At 43.6% G+C, this 20,520-nt stretch overlaps 1 protein-coding gene across 2 annotated transcripts in view; it reads left to right on the top strand.

The window, feature by feature from the left end:
* Positions 1-17,211, top strand: part of LOC135529630 (carboxypeptidase Q-like) — a 47,734-nt gene extending 30,523 nt beyond the window's left edge. For both annotated transcript variants that reach the window (XM_064958258.1, XM_064958259.1), the window contains exons 6-8: positions 1,747-1,838; positions 5,193-5,394; positions 16,699-17,211. In XM_064958258.1, the coding sequence (XP_064814330.1) occupies positions 1,747-1,838; positions 5,193-5,394; positions 16,699-16,859 (455 nt within the window). In that variant the 3' untranslated portion in view covers positions 16,860-17,211. The remainder of the gene's footprint in view (positions 1-1,746; positions 1,839-5,192; positions 5,395-16,698) is intronic.
* Positions 17,212-20,520: the final 3,309 nt, after the last annotated feature.

Here is a 20,520-nt window from a genome sequence, read left to right as displayed (position 1 = left end):
GGTGTCCCTGTCTCTGCTTAAAGACCTGGGTCAGAACCAGAACATGGGAGGCCCTGTCTCTGCTTAGGACTAGGTCAGAACCTGGGAGTCCCTGTCTCTGCTTAAAGACCTGGGTCAGAACCAGAAACTGGGTGTCCCTGTCTCTGCTTAAAGACCTGGGTCAGAACCAGAACATGGGAGGCCCTGTCTCTGCTTAGGACTAGGTCAGAACCTGGGAGTCCCTGTCTCTGTCTAAAGATCTGGGTCAGAACCTGGGAGTCTCTGCTTAAAGACCTGGGTAAGAACCAGAACCTGGGAGGTCCTACTGTTCCCTACTTATACTGAACTACATTTGACCAGGGCCCCTAGTCAAAACCAGTCCACTATTTTTATTTATTTCACCTTTATTTAACCAGGTAGGCAAGTTGAGAACAAGTTTTCATTTACAATTGCGACCTGGCATTTGTATAGGAAACAGGGTGCCATTTAGGATCTAGACTATGTATCTGGAACATAATCCACTATCTCTGAAGCTCTTATTGACATGAGCCTCAAAATAAGATTTGTGTTTTGTATCGAGTCTATTGGCATCTTTTGAAGTTGTTTTGTGATCAGGGGCCTTATGTATCAAGCGTCTCAGAGTAGGAGTGCTGATTTACGATCAATCAGTTTAGCCTTTTACTTCACTATGAATAAGATAACATGGACAGGAGAGACCTGGTCCTAGATCAGCACTCTTGGTGACGTACACTTGAAAATGCATTTAAACTGCTGTTTGCTGACTCATATAGCAATTAGCATGGCTTACTTCATTGTTTTTCTGGTCATTGTTCACTTAATAAAGTATGACCTTTTCCACATGAAGTGTAATTAGACACGTAAAGTAGACCACCGAGCTGTTTGTGCTCTCTGACTGAAAGCCTTAACGTTGACTTGAGAGAATCTTTCCTTTTCCCACTAATGTTGCAATGGAAAGTATGTCATTCCCATTGAATACGTGAAGCCATTTTAATGTCTGGACAATAATAACCAGTCGCTGCTTTATTGTTCATTCTTGCGGCTGGATGGATGCATAGTAAAGTACTTGGCTGGAAAATGCTCAGCTTTGCCCACTATTAAAGAAGAGGACCTATCATCAATGAAACTTTTTGTCAAGATGAAGCCACGGAGCAGTAATTGGTCCCTTGGGCTTTGTTCATCTACGTCCCAAATGGCACCCTATTCCCTATATAGTGCAGTACTGTTCACCAGGGCCCAACAGTAGTGCACTACATAGAGAATAGGTTGCCATTTGGGACACCTATATAGTGCAGTACTGTTCACCAGGGCCCAACAGTAGTGCACTACATAGAGAATAGGTTGCCATTTGGGACACAACCCTAGACATGGCACTGATGTCAGATGAGGGTGTAGGCTACAGAGTTATATTAGAGAACCTCTGGGAAGGGAGTGGCCTGCTGTCCTTTGTAGCCCACATAAAGTAGTAGCCTCGGGGGGGGGTCACTTCTAGAATAACACACAGGCTGAAACCCAAATCAGATAAGTTGTCTCTGGAATCCTCTCTGTGAATGGGGCTCATCATTGCAGTGAATGTAGGAAATATTGACTAGGGTCTGGTGAATAGGAATGTTCTGCTGAATATGTGGAATATTAAACAGCCCAAGGGTTGGTGAGGAATAGGGAATCCACTTGTTGTAAAGCTCTTTCTGTATTGCTGCTTTGTGGAAATGGTTGTGGCCCATGTATGAATTGTGATTGTGTGTCCAGGTCTGCGCCCCAGAAGAACCCTCCGGACAGTGCTGTGGTCTGCAGAGGAGCAGGGAGGGGTTGGAGCGCAACAGTACTTCCAGCTTCACAAGGTACCTTTCTACCATGGTGCATCTTGTTTACTTTTTACTGTCCATTTAACTTGTACACCCTCACCATTATCCTCCTGTCATACAGTACATCCTATAGCCCTCAAACTCAACTCTGGACCTGGAAGCCAGTTCCACTGCTTTGTTTCATTGTTCCCCTCTAATCAGGGACTGATTTAGACCTGGGACTCCAGGTGGGTGATTACCCTCTAATCAGGGACGGATTTAGACCTGCAAATGAGCAGGCTGCGGACCTCGTAGGGTCAGAGTTGACTAGAAATGTCCTATAAGCTCCTTTTTTGGCTAGATTTAAGACTTCTGTTCTCTCAGCTTTAGATTCTTACACACACACACACACACTTAGGGCTCCACTGGGTAGAGGATGTCATACAAACCATTGAAACAGCACAACTATTATGTGGTCGTTCTTACATTTTGAATCGTTGACCCCATTCTCTTTCAGATTGTGTGCGTACCGGTAATAGTGTTTTATTATCAATAGCTGATGGCTTTTCATCTACATCAGCTTGTTCTTTGCCAGTCAACATGTGGTAGAAACTGGCTTCATTCGTAGCGGTACACAGAAATGTAAACTGTTGTCAGATCTACTGTAGGAGAGCCACTGGGATGTAGGGCACTGCACAGATTGTTTAAGTCAGAATGGAGCCGAGACCACACTGTAACTGAGTACCAGCATTCTGGGAGCGTGGTGGTTTTTGTGCATTCTAATGTGAACGGAATCAGAATGGCCAAGGGTTAGAGGGGAACAGAGGGTTCACATCCTGACTCTGACCAGAGACCCACCTTCTCCCTGGCCTGCACTGGTTCCAACTGCATACTATGGATTTCCTCAGATTTCTCCGAAAAGCTTCAGTATACAACACTAAATGTCCACTACACTACTTCAGTGGTATTCAATCTTTTTCAGCAGGGACCCCATTTTTTTCCCTAGAATTTTTGGGGACCCCTTTTTTTTCGCTCTAATTTCTCATGACCCCACCCCAAAAATTATGACAAAACTTTAAAAATTGGTACGTTTCGATTCTTACATCAACAAATAACCTTCAATTCATTACACTTTATCTCTTATCAAAATGAAAAGAAACCAATAAATACATTTATTTACTCAATAACATTTTATTTTCCTAATTATCTTTCTCAAAAAAGTTTGTATATTGTCCCCTACAATAATACCACTGTCTTAGATCCAGTCCAGCTGCCCCTGCATTCAGACGTTTGCAGCAAACGTTCCCGTCATGTTTATCAAAGAGGAATCTGCATTGACCATCATGGAGTTGATGTTTCTATTCCACTTTGTGGGACATTCTATGGTCTCTCCCTTGCAGAAGCGTATTTGTCCGCTAGTGTCTGAATGAGGGGTGATGGTCCAGTCTTTTCCCCCTACTTCTCTCACATCCTGGTCAAACTTTTTAGCTCGAACGCTGGCCAAATATATCAACAGCCAGGAGAGATGAATGTACAAATGTATTTCTCTGTGTGTTGGGCGTGTGGTGTGCGTTCTGGCACAAAATGGTTGTCGTGCATCACCCAACAGTGCTACACGTTTATGGTTGAAGAGGGGAGTTTCCCACCTTACTATATAAACTGCTCAGAAAAATAAAGGGAACACTTAAACAACACAATGTAACTCCAAGTCAATCACACTTCTGTGAAATCAAACTGTCCACTTAAGAAGCAACACTGATTGACAATACATTTCACATGCTGTTTTGCAAATGGAATATACAACAGGTGGAAATTATAGGCAATTAGCAAGACACCCCCAATAAAGGAGTGGTTCTGCAGGTGGTGACCACAGACCACTTCTCAGTTCCTATGCTTCCTGGCTGATGTTTTGGTCACTTTTGAATGCTGGCAGTGCTTTCACTCTAGTGGTAGCATGAGACGGAGTCTACAACCCACACAAGTGGCTCAGGTAGTGCAGCTCATCCAGGATGGCACATCAATGCGAGATATGTGGTAAGAAGGTTTGCTGTGTCTGTCAGCGTAGTGTCCAGAGCATGGAGGCGCTACCAGGAGACATGCCAGTACATCAGGAGATGTGGAGGAGGCCGTAGGAGGGCAACAACCCAGCAGCTGGACCGCTACCTCTGCCTTTGTGCAAGGAGGAGCAGGAGGAGCACTGCCAGAGCCCTGCAAAATGACCTCCAGCAGGCCACAAATGTGCATGTGTCTGCTCAAACGGTCAGAAACAGACTAAATGAGGGTGGTATGAGGGCCCGACAGGTGGTGGTTGTGCTTACAGCTCAACACCGTGCAGGACGTTTGGCATTTGCCAGAGAACACCAAGATTGGCAAATTCGCCACTGGCGCCCTGTGCTCTTCACAGATGAAAGCAGGTTCACACTGAGCACATGTGAGAGACGTGACAGAGTCTGGAGACGCCGTGGAGAACGTTCTGCTGCCTGCAACATCCTCCAGCATGACCGGTTTGGCGGTGGGTCAGTCGTGGTGTGGGGTGGCATTTCTTTGGGGGGCCGCACAGCCCTCCATGTGCTCGCCAGAGGTAGCCTGACTGTCATTAGGTACCGAGATGAGATCCTCAGACCCCTTGTGAGACCTTATGCTGGTGCTGTTGGCCCTGTGTTCCTCCTACTGCAAGACAATGCTTGACCTCATGTGGCTGTAGTGGGTCAGCAGTTCCTGCAAGAGGAAGGCATTGATGCTATGGACTGGCCCGCCCGTTCCCCAGACCTGAATCCAATTGAGCACATCTGGGACATCATGTCTCGCTCCATCCACCAATGCCACGTTGCACCACAGACTGTCCAGGAGTTGGCGGATGCTTTAGTCCAGGTCTCGGAGGAGATCCCTCAGGAGACCATCCGCCACCTCATCAGGAGCATGCCCAGGCGTTGTAGGGTGGTCATACAGGCACGTGGAGGCCACACACACTGCTTAGCCTCATATTGACTTGTTTTAAGGACATTACATCAAAGTTGGATCAGCCTGTAGTGTGGTTTTCCACTTTAATTTTGAGTGTGAATCCAAATCCAGACCTCCTTGGGTTGATAAATTTGATTTCCATTTATAATTTTTGTGTGATTTTGTTGTCAGCACATTCAACTATGTAAAGAAAAAAACTATTTAATAAGATTATTTCATTCATTCAGATATAGGATGTGTTATTTTAGTGTTCCCTTTATTTTTTTGAGCAGTGTATTTGTATTTATTATGGATCCCCATTAGTTCCTACCAAGGCAACAGCTATTCTTCCTGGGGTCCAGCAAAATTATAGAAGTTATACAATATAAAGCGCTTTCAGCACTGGAAAAGCACAATATAAATCCAATCAATGATTATTTACGATTCTATACCTATTCTGCTGTCCCCCAGGTGAACATCTCTAACTTTAACCTAGTGATGGAGTCTGACCAGGGTACCTTCACCCCCCTGGGGCTGCAGTTCACAGGCTCAGTCCAGGCCCGGGCTGTCATGGCTGAGGTGATGAAGCTACTGAAGCCCATCAACACCACCACCCTGGAGGAACACGGAGAGGGAATTGATATAGAGATGTGGATGGATGCCGGCGTGCCAGGTGTGTAGACTCTCTTCTGTTGTCTGTCTGAGTCAGTAGGAGCCAGGTGTGTAGACTACCTTCTATTGTCTGTCTGAGTCGGTAGGAGCCAGGTGTGTAGACTCTCTTCTGTTGGCTGTCTGAGTCAGTAGGAGCCAGATGTGTAGACTACCTTCTATTGTCTGTCTGAGTCGGTAGGAGCCAGGTGTGTAGACTCTCTTCTGTTGTCTGTCTGTCTGAGTCAGTAGGAGCAAGGTGTGTAGACTCTCTTCTGTTGTCTGTCTGTCTGAGTCAGTAGGAGCCAGGTGTGCAGACTACCTTCTATTGTCTGTCTGTCTGAGTCAGTAGGAGCCAGGTGTGTAGACTCTCTTCTGTTGTCTGTCTGTCTGAGTCAGTAGGAGCCAGGTGTGCAGACTACCTTCTATTGTCTGTCTGAGTCAGTAGGAGCCAGGTGTGTAGACTACCTTCTGTTGTCTGCCTGTCTGAGTCAGTAGGAGCCAGGTGTGTAGACTTCCTTCTATTGTCTGTCTGTCTGAGTCAGTAGGAGCAAGGTGTGTAGACTCTCTTCTGTTGTCTGTCTGAGTCAGTAGGAGCCAGGTGTGTAGACTACCTTCTATTGTCTGCCTGTCTGAGTCAGTAGGAGCCAGGTGTGTAGACTCTCTTCTGTTGGCTGTCTGAGTCAGTAGGAGCCAGATGTGTAGACTACCTTCTATTGTCTGTCTGAGTCGGTAGGAGCCAGGTGTGTAGACTCTCTTCTGTTGTCTGTCTGTCTGAGTCAGTAGGAGCCAGGTGTGTAGACTACCTTCTATTGTCTGTCTGTCGGAGTCAGTAGGAGCAAGGTGTGTAGACTCTCTTCTGTTGTCTGTCTGTCTGAGTCAGTAGGAGCCAGGTGTGCAGACTACCTTCTATTGTCTGTCTGAGTCAGTAGGAGCCAGGTGTGTAGACTACCTTCTATTGTCTGTCTGTCTGAGTCAGTAGGAGCCAGGTGTGCAGACTACCTTCTATTGTCTGTCTGAGTCAGTAGGAGCCAGGTGTGTAGACTTCCTTCTATTGACTGTCTGTCTGAGTCAGTAGGAGCAAGGTGTGTAGACTCTCTTCTGTTGTCTGTCTGTCTGAGTCAGTAGGAGCCAGGTGTGTAGACTCTCTTCTGTTGTCTGTCTGTGTGAGTCAGTAGCAGCCAGGTGTGTAGACTACCTTCTGTTGTCTGTCTGTCTGAGTCAGTAGCAGCCAGGTGTGTAGACTACCTTCTATTGTCTGCCTGTCTGAGTCGGTAGGAGCCAGGTGTGTAGACTACCTTCTGTTGTCTGTCTGTGTCTGAGTCGGTAGGAGCCAGGTGTGTAGACTACCTTCTATTGTCTGTCTGAGTCAGTAGGAGCCAGGTGTGTAGACTCTCTTCTGTTGTCTGTCTGTGTGAGTCAGTAGCAGCCAGGTGTGTAGACTACCTTCTGTTGTCTGTCTGTCTGAGTCAGTAGCAGCCAGGTGTGTAGACTACCTTCTATTGTCTGCCTGTCTGAGTCGGTAGGAGCCAGGTGTGTAGACTACCTTCTATTGTCTGCCTGTCTGAGTCAGTAGGAGCCAGGTGTGTAGACTACCTTCTATTGTCTGCCTGTCTGAGTCAGTAGGAGCCAGGTGTGTAGACTCTCTTCTGTTGGCTGTCTGAGTCAGTAGGAGCCAGATGTGTAGACTACCTTCTATTGTCTGTCTGAGTCGGTAGGAGCCAGGTGTGTACTCTCTTCTGTTGTCTGTCTGTCTGAGTCAGTAGGAGCCAGGTGTGTAGACTACCTTCTATTGTCTGTCTGTCTGAGTCAGTAGGAGCAAGGTGTGTAGACTCTCTTCTGTTGTCTGTCTGTCTGAGTCAGTAGGAGCCAGGTGTGCAGACTACCTTCTATTGTCTGTCTGTCTGAGTCAGTAGGAGCCAGGTGTGTAGACTCTCTTCTGTTGTCTGTCTGTGTCTGAGTCAGTAGGAGCCAGGTGTGCAGACTACCTTCTATTGTCTGTCTGAGTCAGTAGGAGCCAGGTGTGTAGACTACCTTCTGTTGTCTGCCTGTCTGAGTCAGTAGGAGCCAGGTGTGTAGACTTCCTTCTATTGTCTGTCTGTCTGAGTCAGTAGGAGCAAGGTGTGTAGACTCTCTTCTGTTGTCTGTCTGAGTCAGTAGGAGCCAGGTGTGTAGACTCTCTTCTGTTGGCTGTCTGAGTCAGTAGGAGCCAGATGTGTAGACTACCTTCTATTGTCTGTCTGAGTCGGTAGGAGCCAGGTGTGTAGACTCTCTTCTGTTGTCTGTCTGTCGGAGTCAGTAGGAGCCAGGTGTGTAGACTACCTTCTATTGTCTGTCTGTCGGAGTCAGTAGGAGCCAGGTGTGCAGACTACCTTCTATTGTCTGTCTGAGTCAGTAGGAGCCAGGTGTGTAGACTACCTTCTATTGTCTGTCTGTCTGAGTCAGTAGGAGCCAGGTGTGCAGACTACCTTCTATTGTCTGTCTGAGTCAGTAGGAGCCAGGTGTGTAGACTTCCTTCTGTTGTCTGTCTGTCTGAGTCAGTAGGAGCCAGGTGTGTAGACTCTCTTCTGTTGTCTGTCTGTGTGAGTCAGTAGCAGCCAGGTGTGTAGACTACCTTCTGTTGTCTGTCTGTCTGAGTCAGTAGCAGCCAGGTGTGTAGACTACCTTCTATTGTCTGCCTGTCTGAGTCGGTAGGAGCCAGGTGTGTAGACTACCTTCTGTTGTCTGTCTGTCTGAGTCGGTAGGAGCCAGGTGTGTAGACTACCTTCTATTGTCTGTCTGAGTCAGTAGGAGCCAGGTGTGCAGACTACCTTCTATTGTCTGTCTGAGTCAGTAGGAGCCAGGTGTGTAGACTACCTTCTGTTGTCTGCCTGTCTGAGTCAGTAGGAGCCAGGTGTGTAGACTTCCTTCTATTGTCTGTCTGTCTGAGTCAGTAGGAGCAAGGTGTGTAGACTCTCTTCTGTTGTCTGTCTGAGTCAGTAGGAGCCAGGTGTGTAGACTCTCTTCTGTTGGCTGTCTGAGTCAGTAGGAGCCAGATGTGTAGACTACCTTCTATTGTCTGTCTGAGTCGGTAGGAGCCAGGTGTGTAGACTCTCTTCTGTTGTCTGTCTGTCGGAGTCAGTAGGAGCCAGGTGTGTAGACTACCTTCTATTGTCTGTCTGTCGGAGTCAGTAGGAGCCAGGTGTGCAGACTACCTTCTATTGTCTGTCTGAGTCAGTAGGAGCCAGGTGTGTAGACTACCTTCTATTGTCTGTCTGTCTGAGTCAGTAGGAGCCAGGTGTGCAGACTACCTTCTATTGTCTGTCTGAGTCAGTAGGAGCCAGGTGTGTAGACTTCCTTCTGTTGTCTGTCTGTCTGAGTCAGTAGGAGCCAGGTGTGTAGACTCTCTTCTGTTGTCTGTCTGTGTGAGTCAGTAGCAGCCAGGTGTGTAGACTACCTTCTGTTGTCTGTCTGTCTGAGTCAGTAGCAGCCAGGTGTGTAGACTACCTTCTATTGTCTGCCTGTCTGAGTCGGTAGGAGCCAGGTGTGTAGACTACCTTCTGTTGTCTGTCTGTCTGAGTCGGTAGGAGCCAGGTGTGTAGACTACCTTCTATTGTCTGTCTGAGTCAGTAGGAGCCAGGTGTGTAGACTCTCTTCTGTTGTCTGTCTGTGTGAGTCAGTAGCAGCCAGGTGTGTAGACTACCTTCTGTTGTCTGTCTGTCTGAGTCAGTAGCAGCCAGGTGTGTAGACTACCTTCTGTTGTCTGTCTGTCTGAGTCAGTAGCAGCCAGGTGTGTAGACTACCTTCTATTGTCTGCCTGTCTGAGTCGGTAGGAGCCAGGTGTGTAGACTACCTTCTATTGTCTGCCTGTCTGAGTCGGTAGGAGCCAGGTGTGTAGACTCTCTTCTGTTGTCTGTCTGTCTGAGTCAGTAGGAGCCAGGTGTGTAGACTACCTTCTATTGTCTGTCTGAGAGATATGCTGGGGAGGCTTCCTCGTAGTCTATTTGACTCTTGTTCAACCTGTGTCTCTTTGACCTTTGTCAAATTAACAAGCCATGTACCCCTTCTGCAGAAGTGCTTTTTACCTTTTAAAGAGGAAGTAGCACTTTATTTCTAGACCAATTGAAGATTCAGTTCCACATTGTCTCTGTGGTCATTTTTGAGGAATTGATCAGTTTCTCAAATAACATGTATGTAGAAGTGAAATATGCCCTGTACTCCGATTTAAAAAGAACTAGCGTTGCTACAGTATGTAGGCAACCAAATCATTTGGTCTGACAGGGAAGAGGAAGTGTATTATGAAACACATCCCCAGTAAATGTATTTGTTGTGCTGATATTTGCTGACAGCAGAAACTTGTCTGTAGACTAAATAAAGAGAGAGAGACTCTCTCAGCCTACCAGCATGTGTTAACTCTAACCTACTTCATTAACATGGGTGTCATCCAACACAGTTGTTTTGGGATCCCTTAAAGCTGAGGTGGAGATGAACAATGAAGCTCATTAGGAACTGGGAGAGGATGTTTTAGAACTCATAAAGTGTCTCAGAGTAGGCTAGATGTGCTGATCTAGGATCAGGTCCCTCCCCGTCCCATCCATATAATCGTATTCATTATGATCGAAAAGACAAAACTGATTCTAGATCAGCACTCCTACCGTACGCTGAGACGCTTAATGACCACAGGCCCAGACCTCTACAGCAGTCTAATGTTGATGAGCCCACGTCTCCCTTCATCAGTCCAGCTAACAGACGAGTCTTTGACTGTCCTCAGCCATACTCAGACACAGTGTAACCACACCTGTAAAAAGACTTGTTATAACAGATCAGCCTTCTACTGTAAAGGAACTGTTTCAGGAATGACATCACCTTATCTCAGTGGAAAAGTAACTATTCTGGGTGGATGAATGGTGTAACCAAGAGAGGGGCTGTTCACTGTGAGGGTTCAAAAAGCCACAATGTTAAACAAATGAATCACCGGACCAGCTGTCCAAACACCTCACTCTCATTTCACAAAATGGCAAAAAGTCTGTTTGTCCCAAATGGCACCCTATTCCCCATATAGTGCACTACTTTTGAACAGGATACATAGGTCTCTGGTCAAAAGTGGTACACTATGTAGGGAATAGGGTGCCATTTGGGATTCAGCCTAAATGTAATGCCGCTCCATCCAATGACCTTTCACTACACACATTCCTTCCTTTTTCCAGAGTAAAAATGTTGTTACTTTTTCTCTCTGTTACAGTGGAACATGGTTGAGACTACAGTTGCTTCCCACATCAGTACCACCAGTCGCTCTCCTAGCATTGTCTCCCTATTTCACTTCTGAATTGTCCTTACAAATCAACATAAAGGGGAAAGGACATAAGTCTCTCTGTCAGGAAGAATACAAGACAGAAAGCTAGATGTTTAACAGGACATTAGTCTCTATCAGGTAGAATACAAGACAGAAAGCTAGATGTTTAACAGTCTCTCTATCAGGTAGAATACAAGACAGAAAGCTAGATGTTTAACAGTCTCTCTATCAGGTAGAATACAAGACAGAAAGCTAGATGTTTAACAGGACATTAGTCTCTCTCTATCAGGTAGAATACAAGACAGAAAGCTAGATGTTTAACAGGACATTAGTCTCTCTCTATCAGGTAGAATACAAGACAGAAAGCTAGATGTTTAACAGTCTCTCTATCAGGTAGAATACAAGACAGAAAGCTAGATGTTTAACAGGACATTAGTCTCTCTCTGTCAGGTAGAATACAAGACAGAAAGCTAGATGTTTAACAGGACATTAGTCTCTCTCTGTCAGGTAGAATACAAGACAGAAAGCTAGATGTTTAACAGGACATTAGTCTCTCTCTGTCAGGTAGAATACAGGACAGAAAGCTAGATGTTTAACAGTCTCTCTATCAGGTAGAATACAGGACAGAAAGCTAGATGTTTAACAGTCTCTCTATCAGGTAGAATACAAGACAGAAAGCTAGATGTTTAACAGGACATTAGTCTCTCTATCAGGTAGAATACAAGACAGAAAGCTAGATGTTTAACAGTCTCTCTATCAGGTAGAATACAAGACAGAAAGCTAGATGTTTAACAGGACATTAGTCTCTCTATCAGGTAGAATACAGGACAGAAAGCTAGATGTTTAACAGGACATTAGTCTCTCTCTGTCAGGTAGAATACAGGACAGAAAGCTAGATGTTTAACAGTCTCTCTATCAGGTAGAATACAGGACAGAAAGCTAGATGTTTAACAGTCTCTCTATCAGGTAGAATACAAGACAGAAAGCTAGATGTTTAACAGTCTCTCTATCAGGTAGAATACAGGACAGAAAGCTAGATGTTTAACAGTCTCTCTATCAGGTAGAATACAAGACAGAAAGCTAGATGTTTAACAGTCTCTCTATCAGGTAGAATACAGGACAGAAAGCTAGATGTTTAACAGTCTCTCTATCAGGTAGAATACAAGACAGAAAGCTAGATGTTTAACAGTCTCTCTGTCAGGTAGAATACAGGACAGAAAGCTAGATGTTTAACTGTCTCTCTGTCAGGTAGAATACAAGACAGAAAGCTAGATGTTTAACAGTCTCTCTGTCAGGTAGAATACAGGACAGAAAGCTAGATGTTTAACAGTCTCTCTGTCAGGTAGAATACAAGACAGAAAGCTAGATGTTTAACAGGACATTAGTCTCTCTCTATCAGGTAGAATACAAGACAGAAAGCTAGATGTTTAACAGTCTCTCTGTCAGGTAGAATACAAGACAGAAAGCTAGATGTTTAACAGGACATTAGTCTCTCTCTATCAGGTAGAATACAAGACAGAAAGCTAGATGTTTAACTGTCTCTCTATCAGGTAGAATACAAGACAGAAAGCTAGATGTTTAACAGGACATTAGTCTCTCTCTGTCAAGTAGAATACAAGACAGAAAGCTAGATGTTTAACAGTCTCTCTATCAGGTAGAATACAAGACAGAAAGCTAGATGTTTAACTGTCTCTCTATCAGGTAGAATACAAGACAGAAAGCTAGATGTTTAACAGGACATTAGTCTCTCTCTGTCAGGTAGAATACAAGACAGAAAGCTAGATGTTTAACTGTCTCTCTATCAGGTAGAATACAGGACAGAAAGCTAGATGTTTAACTGTCTCTCTATCAGGTAGAATACAAGACAGAAAGCTAGATGTTTAACAGTCTCTCTGTCAGGTAGAATACAAGACAGAAAGCTAGATGTTTAACAGGACATTAGTCTCTCTCTATCAGGTAGAATACAAGACAGAAAGCTAGATGTTTAACTGTCTCTCTATCAGGTAGAATACAAGACAGAAAGCTAGATGTTTAACAGGACATTAGTCTCTCTCTGTCAAGTAGAATACAAGACAGAAAGCTAGATGTTTAACTGTCTCTCTATCAGGTAGAATACAAGACAGAAAGCTAGATGTTTAACAGTCTCTCTATCAGGTAGAATACAGGACAGAAAGCTAGATGTTTAACTGTCTCTCTATCAGGTAGAATACAGGACAGAAAGCTAGATGTTTAACTGTCTCTCTATCAGGTAGAATACAGGACAGAAAGCTAGATGTTTAACAGTCTCTCTGTCAGGTAGAATACAAGACAGAAAGCTAGATGTTTAACAGGACATTAGTCTCTCTCTATCAGGTAGAATACAAGATAGAAAGCTAGATGTTTAACTGTCTCTCTATCAGGTAGAATACAGGACAGAAAGCTAGATGTTTAACAGTCTCTCTGTCAGGTAGAATACAAGACAGAAAGCTAGATGTTTAACAGGACATCAGTCTCTCTCTATCAGGTAGAATACAAGATAGAAAGCTAGATGTTTAACTGTCTCTCTATCAGGTAGAATACAAGACAGAAAGCTAGATGTTTAACAGGACATTAGTCTCTCTCTATCAGGTAGAATACAAGACAGAAAGCTAGATGTTTAACAGGACATTAGTCTCTCTCTATCAGGTAGAATACAAGACAGAAAGCTAGATGTTTAACAGGACATTAGTCTCTCTCTGTCAGGTAGAATACAGGACAGAAAGCTAGATGTTTAACAGTCTCTCTATCAGGTAGAATACAAGATAGAAAGCTAGATGTTTAACTGTCTCTCTATCAGGTAGAATACAAGACAGAAAGCTAGATGTTTAACAGGACATTAGTCTCTCTCTATCAGGTAGAATACAAGACAGAAAGCTAGATGTTTAACAGTCTCTCTATCAGGTAGAATACAAGATAGAAAGCTAGATGTTTAACTGTCTCTCTATCAGGTAGAATACAAGACAGAAAGCTAGATGTTTAACAGGACATTAGTCTCTCTGTCAGGTAGAATACAAGACAGAAAGCTAGATGTTTAACAGGACATTAGTCTCTCTCTGTCAGGTAGAATACAAGACAGAAAGCTAGATGTTTAACAGTCTCTCTATCAGGTAGAATACAAGACAGAAAGCTAGATGTTTAACAGGACATTAGTCTCTCTCTATCAGGTAGAATACAAGACAGAAAGCTAGATGTTTAACAGTCTCTCTATCAGGTAGAATACAAGACAGAAAGCTAGATGTTTAACTGTCTCTCTGTCAGGTAGAATACAGGACAGAAAGCTAGATGTTTAACAGTCTCTCTATCAGGTAGAATACAAGACAGAAAGCTAGATGTTTAACAGGACATTAGTCTCTCTCTATCAGGTAGAATACAAGACAGAAAGCTAGATGTTTAACAGTCTCTCTATCAGGTAGAATACAGGACAGAAAGCTAGATGTTTAACAGTCTCTCTATCAGGTAGAATACAAGACAGAAAGCTAGATGTTTAACAGGACATTAGTCTCTCTCTCTATCAGGTAGAATACAGGACAGAAAGCTAGATGTTTAACAGTCTCTCTATCAGGTAGAATACAAGACAGAAAGCTAGATGTTTAACAGGACATTAGTCTCTCTCTGTCAGGTAGAATACAAGACAGAAAGCTAGATGTTTAACAGTCTCTCTGTCAGGTAGAATAAAAGACAGAAAGCTAGATGTTTAACAGGACATTAGTCTCTCTCTATCAGGTAGAATACAAGACAGAAAGCTAGATGTTTAACAGTCTCTCTATCAGGTAGAATACAAGACAGAAAGCTAGATGTTTAACAGGACATTAGTCTCTCTCTATCAGGTAGAATACAAGACAGAAAGCTAGATGTTTAACAGTCTCTCTATCAGGTAGAATACAAGACAGAAAGCTAGATGTTTAACTGTCTCTCTGTCAGGTAGAATACAGGACAGAAAGCTAGATGTTTAACAGTCTCTCTATCAGGTAGAATACAAGACAGAAAGCTAGATGTTTAACAGGACATTAGTCTCTCTCTATCAGGTAGAATACAAGACAGAAAGCTAGATGTTTAACAGGACATTAGTCTCTCTCTGTCAGGTAGAATACAAGACAGAAAGCTAGATGTTTAACAGTCTCTCTATCAGGTAGAATACAGGACAGAAAGCTAGATGTTTAACAGTCTCTCTATCAGGTAGAATACAAGACAGAAAGCTAGATGTTTAACAGGACATTAGTCTCTCTCTGTCAGGTAGAATACAAGACAGAAAGCTAGATGTTTAACAGTCTCTCTATCAGGTAGAATACAGGACAGAAAGCTAGATGTTTAACAGTCTCTCTATCAGGTAGAATACAAGACAGAAAGCTAGATGTTTAACAGTCTCTCTATCAGGTAGAATACAAGACAGAAAGCTAGATGTTTAACAGTCTCTCTGTCAGGTAGAATACAGGACAGAAAGCTAGATGTTTAACAGTCTCTCTGTCAGGTAGAATACAGGACAGAAAGCTAGATGTTTAACAGTCTCTCTATCAGGTAGAATACAAGACAGAAAGCTAGATGTTTAACTGTCTCTCTATCAGGTAGAATACAAGACAGAAAGCTAGATGTTTAACTGTCTCTCTATCAGGTAGAATACAAGACAGAAAGCTAGATGTTTAACAGTCTCTCTGTCAGGTAGAATACAGGACAGAAAGCTAGATGTTTAACAGTCTCTCTATCAGGTAGAATACAAGACAGAAAGCTAGATGTTTAACTGTCTCTCTATCAGGTAGAATACAAGACAGAAAGCTAGATGTTTAACTGTCTCTCTATCAGGTAGAATACAAGACAGAAAGCTAGATGTTTAACTGTCTCTCTATCAGGTAGAATACAAGACAGAAAGCTAGATGTTTAACAGTCTCTCTATCAGGTAGAATACAAGACAGAAAGCTAGATGTTTAACAGTCTCTCTATCAGGTAGAATACAAGACAGAAAGCTAGATGTTTAACAGTCTCTCTATCAGGTAGAATACAAGACAGAAAGCTAGATGTTTAACAGTCTCTCTGTCGGGTAGAATACAGGACAGAAAGCTAGATGTTTAACAGTCTCTCTATCAGGTAGAATACAAGACAGAAAGCTAGATGTTTAACTGTCTCTCTATCAGGTAGAATACAAGACAGAAAGCTAGATGTTTAACTGTCTCTCTATCAGGTAGAATACAAGACAGAAAGCTAGATGTTTAACTGTCTCTCTATCAGGTAGAATACAAGACAGAAAGCTAGATGTTTAACTGTCTCTCTATCAGGTAGAATACAAGACAGAAAGCTAGATGTTTAACAGTCTCTCTATCAGGTAGAATACAAGACAGAAAGCTAGATGTTTAACAGTCTCTCTATCAGGTAGAATACAAGACAGAAAGCTAGATGTTTAACAGGACAAAAGGTTCTCTCTGTCAGGTAGAATACAAGATGCAAAGCTAGATGTTTAACTGTCTCTCTATCAGGTAGAATACAAGACAGAAAGCTAGATGTTTAACTGTCTCTCTATCAGGTAGAATACAAGACAGAAAGCTAGATGTTTAACAGGACAAAAGGTTCTCTCTGTCAGGTAGAATACAAGATGCAAAGCGAGATGTTTAACAGAACATTAGTTTTCTTCCTAGCAGTACCTTGGGAATGTTAGTGTCAGGAAGGGCCACTGCATCGTGCTGTTTCCAAGTGGAAACTGTACAGGAACCTGATTGCCAAGCTAAACACTAACTGCTACCAGATGCACTTATACTGCTCTGGTTCCCCCTGCTCCTACTTACGTTCACTTGCAAAAGAAATGGGAAAGCATAACATAATGGGTTTGTAATTAACTCTGGGTTTAGCTTTGTCAACAGTGATCATTTTGAGAATGTGATTTGATTAGAATCTCATTGTCTCTTTAGAAGTTAGAATACAGTATGCACTGCACATTTAATCAGTCATAATGGTACGTTCAAGGACGCAGAGACACACAAACAAACCAACCAACCATAGTTAATACATTGATGTAAGTGACTCCTTACCGGTTTTGTTGTGTCTGTCCTCCAGGAGCCAGCCTGCACGTTGCAGACAGTAGATACTTCTGGTTCCACCACACCAACGGGGACACCATGTCTGTTCAGAGCCCCATAGAAATGAACCTGTGTTCGGCCCTGTGGGCGGTGGTGGCCTACGTAGTGGCTGACCTGGAGGAGATGCTGCCCAGGTAGTCCACTAGGACTGTCCTGCATCCCAAACGGCACCCTATCCCCTGTATAGTTTTGGGAGAAGAATGCACTATAGGGAATATGGTGCCATAAAAATGCTTTACTGTTGTTTGTCCTCCAGAAGGGCTTCCTGCAGTAACCTCTCTGTGAAATTATACCCCACTCTGGTTAAGTGGCTAAAGAAGAATTAATAGTGTGTATAAACCACACAATGTACAAAATGGAATGAAGTATTTCTGGCATATTATTTCCAGTCAATGTCTTTTATAATGGACACGTATGTACTGCATGTTTCATGGTGACTGTCATTATGTCTAATCTACCAATAAAGCTGTGCATTAATTAGTCCAAGGTGCACGTGTATTTTGACTCTCATTCATAGATGGAAGAGACTAAGGGGGACTTTTCTGGCAAACAGCCCAATTAGACCAAATCTAAAACTTGACCTTTAACCTAACCTTAACCTAATTTTGACCAATTCTGAAATTCAACATTTGTGTGCTGGTCGGGCACTTAGTTTTTTCCGAGCTTGGGAAGTTTCGACACAGGAAGTGATGGGGGTCTGGTGCCAGACTGGCCTGGTGACCGACAGGATAAACCTGGTTTACAAGGTGATAGCTTTATGACTTCCCTCTTCTCACCAGACCAGGCTTTTCTATACTGAACAAAAATATAAACATGTTGGTCCCATGTTTCATGAGCTGAAATGAAAGATCCCTGAATTGTACTATACACACAAAGCTTATCTCATATTTGTGCACAAATTTGTTTACAACCCTTTTCGTGAACATTTCTCCTTTGCCAAAAAAATCCATCCACCTGACAGGTGTGGCATATCAAGAAGCTGATTAAACGGCATGATAATTACACAGGTGCACCTTGTGCTGGGGACAATAAAAGGCCACTCTAAAATGTGCTGTTTTGTGTCACAACACAATGTCACAGATGTCTCAAGTTTTGAGGGATCGTGCAATTGGCATGCTGACTGTAGGAATGTCCACCAGAGTTGTTGCCAGAGAATGCCATCTTTATTTCTCTACCATAAGCTGCCTCTGTCGTCTTAGAGAATTTGGCAGAATGTCCAACCGGCCTCACAACCGCAGACCACATGTAACCACGTCAACCCAGGACCCTCCACACCCGGCTTCTTCACCTGCGGGATCGTCTGAGACCAGCCACCCGGACAGCTGATGGGGCGGCAGGGTAGCCTAGTGGTTAGAGCGTTGGACTAGTAACCGAAAGGTTGCAAGTTCGAATCCCCGAGCTGACAAGGTACAAATCTGTCGTTCTGCCCCTGAACAGGCAGTTAACCCACTGTTCCTAGGCCGTCATTGAAAATAAGAATTTGTTCTAAAGGTCAAATAAAAAAACCCGGACAGCTGATGAAACTGTGTTTGCACAAACTAAGAATTTCTGCAGAAACTGTCAGAAACCGTCTCAGGGAAGCTCATCTGTAGGCTCGTTCCCCCCCACGGTCTTGACCTGACTGCAGTTCGGAGTCATTTTTATTTTATTTATTTTTATTTCACATTTATTTAACCAGGTAGGCTAGTTGAGAACAAGTACTCATTTGCAACCGCGACCTGGCCAAGATAAAGCAAAGTAGTTCAACACATACAACAACACAGAGTTGTGGAATACATGGAATAAACAAACATACAATCAATAATACAGTAGAAACAACTATATCCAGCATGTGCAAATGAGGTAGGACAAGAGAGGTAAGAAAATATATAGTAACTGACTTCAGTGGGCAAATGCTCACCTTTGATGGCCACTGGCACGCTGGAGAAGTGGTTTCAACTGTACGGGAAGATGGTGTATATGGCGTCTTGTGAACAGAGTGCCTCATGGTGGAGGTGGGGATATGGTATGGGCAGGCATAAGCTATGGACAACTAACTTAAATGCATTTTATCGATGGCAATTTGAATCCACAGAGATCCTGAGACGAGATCCTGAGGCCCATTGTCGTATAATTCATCCTCCGCCATCACGTTCCAGCAGGATAATGGCTCTGGATAAGAGCGTCTGCTAAATGACTTAAATGTAAATGTAAATAATGCACGGCCCCATCTCGCAAGGATCTGTACACAATTCCTGGAAGCACAAAATGTCCTAGTTCTTCCATGGCCTGCATTCTCACCAGACATGTCACCCATTGGACATATTTGGGATTCTCTGGATCGACGTGTACGAGAGACAGCGTGTTCCAGTATTCACCAACTCCACACAGACATTGAAGAGGAGTGGGACAACATTCCACAGGCCACAATCAACAGCCTGATCAACTCTATGTAAAGGAGATGTTGCGCTGCATGAGGTAAATGGTGGTCACACCAAATACTGACTGGTTTTCTGATCCACTTGATTTTTTTTATCTGACCAACAAATGCATATCTGTATTCCCAGTCATGTGAAATCCATAGATTAGGGCCTAATCCATTTAGTTAAATTGACTGATTTACTTATCAGGGTGGTTTGTGGGGAAACCAGACTATTATAGATGTCTCTCCTCTCCTCTCACCAGGCCAGACTATTATAGATGTCTCTCCTCTCACCAGACCAGACTATTATAGATGTCTCTCCTCTCCTCTCACCAGACCAGACTATTATAGATGTCTCTCCTCTCACCAGACCAGACTATTATAGATGTCTCTCCTCTCCTCTCACCAGACCAGACTATTATAGATGTCTCTCCTCTCACCAGACCAGACTATTATAGATGTCTCTCCTCTCACCAGACCAGACTATTATAGATGTCTCTCCTCTCACCAGACCAGACTATTATAGATGTCTCTCCTCTCACCAGACTATTATAGATGTCTCTCCTCTCACCAGACTATTATAGATGTCTCTCCTCTCACCAGACTATTATAGATGTCTCTCCTCTCACCAGACCAGACTATTATAGATGTCTCTCCTCTCACCAGACCAGACTATTATAGATGTCTCTCCTCTCCTCTCACCAGACCAGACTATTATAGATGTCTCTCCTCTCACCAGACCAGACTATTATAGATGTCTCTCCTCTCCTCTCACCAGACCAGACTATTATAGATGTCTCTCCTCTCACCAGACCAGACTATTATAGATGTCTCTCCTCTCACCAGACCAGACTATTATAGATGTCTCTCCTCTCACCAGACCAGACTATTATAGATGTCTCTCCTCTCACCAGACCAGACTATTATAGATGTCTCTCCTCTCACCAGACCAGACTATTATAGATGTCTCTCCTCTCCTCTCACCAGACCAGACTATTATAGATGTCTCTCCTCTCCTCTCACCAGACCAGACTATTATAGATGTCTCTCCTCTCACCAGACCAGACTATTATAGATGTCTCTCCTCTCATCTCACCAGACCAGACTATTATAGATGTCTCTCCTCTCACCAGACCAGACTATTATAGATGTCTCTCCTCTCCTCTCACCAGACCAGACTATTATAGATGTCTCTCCTCTCCTCTCACCAGACCAGACTATTATAGATGTCTCTCCTCTCACCAGACCAGACTATTATAGATGTCTCTCCTCTCACCAGACTATTATAGATGTCTCTCCTCTCACCAGACTATTATAGATGTCTCTCCTCTCACCAGACTATTATAGATGTCTCTCCTCTCACCAGACCAGACTATTATAGATGTCTCTCCTCTCCTC

The sequence above is a fragment of the Oncorhynchus masou genome, unplaced genomic scaffold (genome assembly GCF_036934945.1).
Source record: "Oncorhynchus masou masou isolate Uvic2021 unplaced genomic scaffold, UVic_Omas_1.1 unplaced_scaffold_1190, whole genome shotgun sequence".
In the NCBI taxonomy this organism is placed as follows: domain Eukaryota; kingdom Metazoa; phylum Chordata; class Actinopteri; order Salmoniformes; family Salmonidae; genus Oncorhynchus; species Oncorhynchus masou.
Note: the sequence above shows the minus strand (reverse complement) of the source record. Positions and strands in the feature narration are given on the sequence as shown.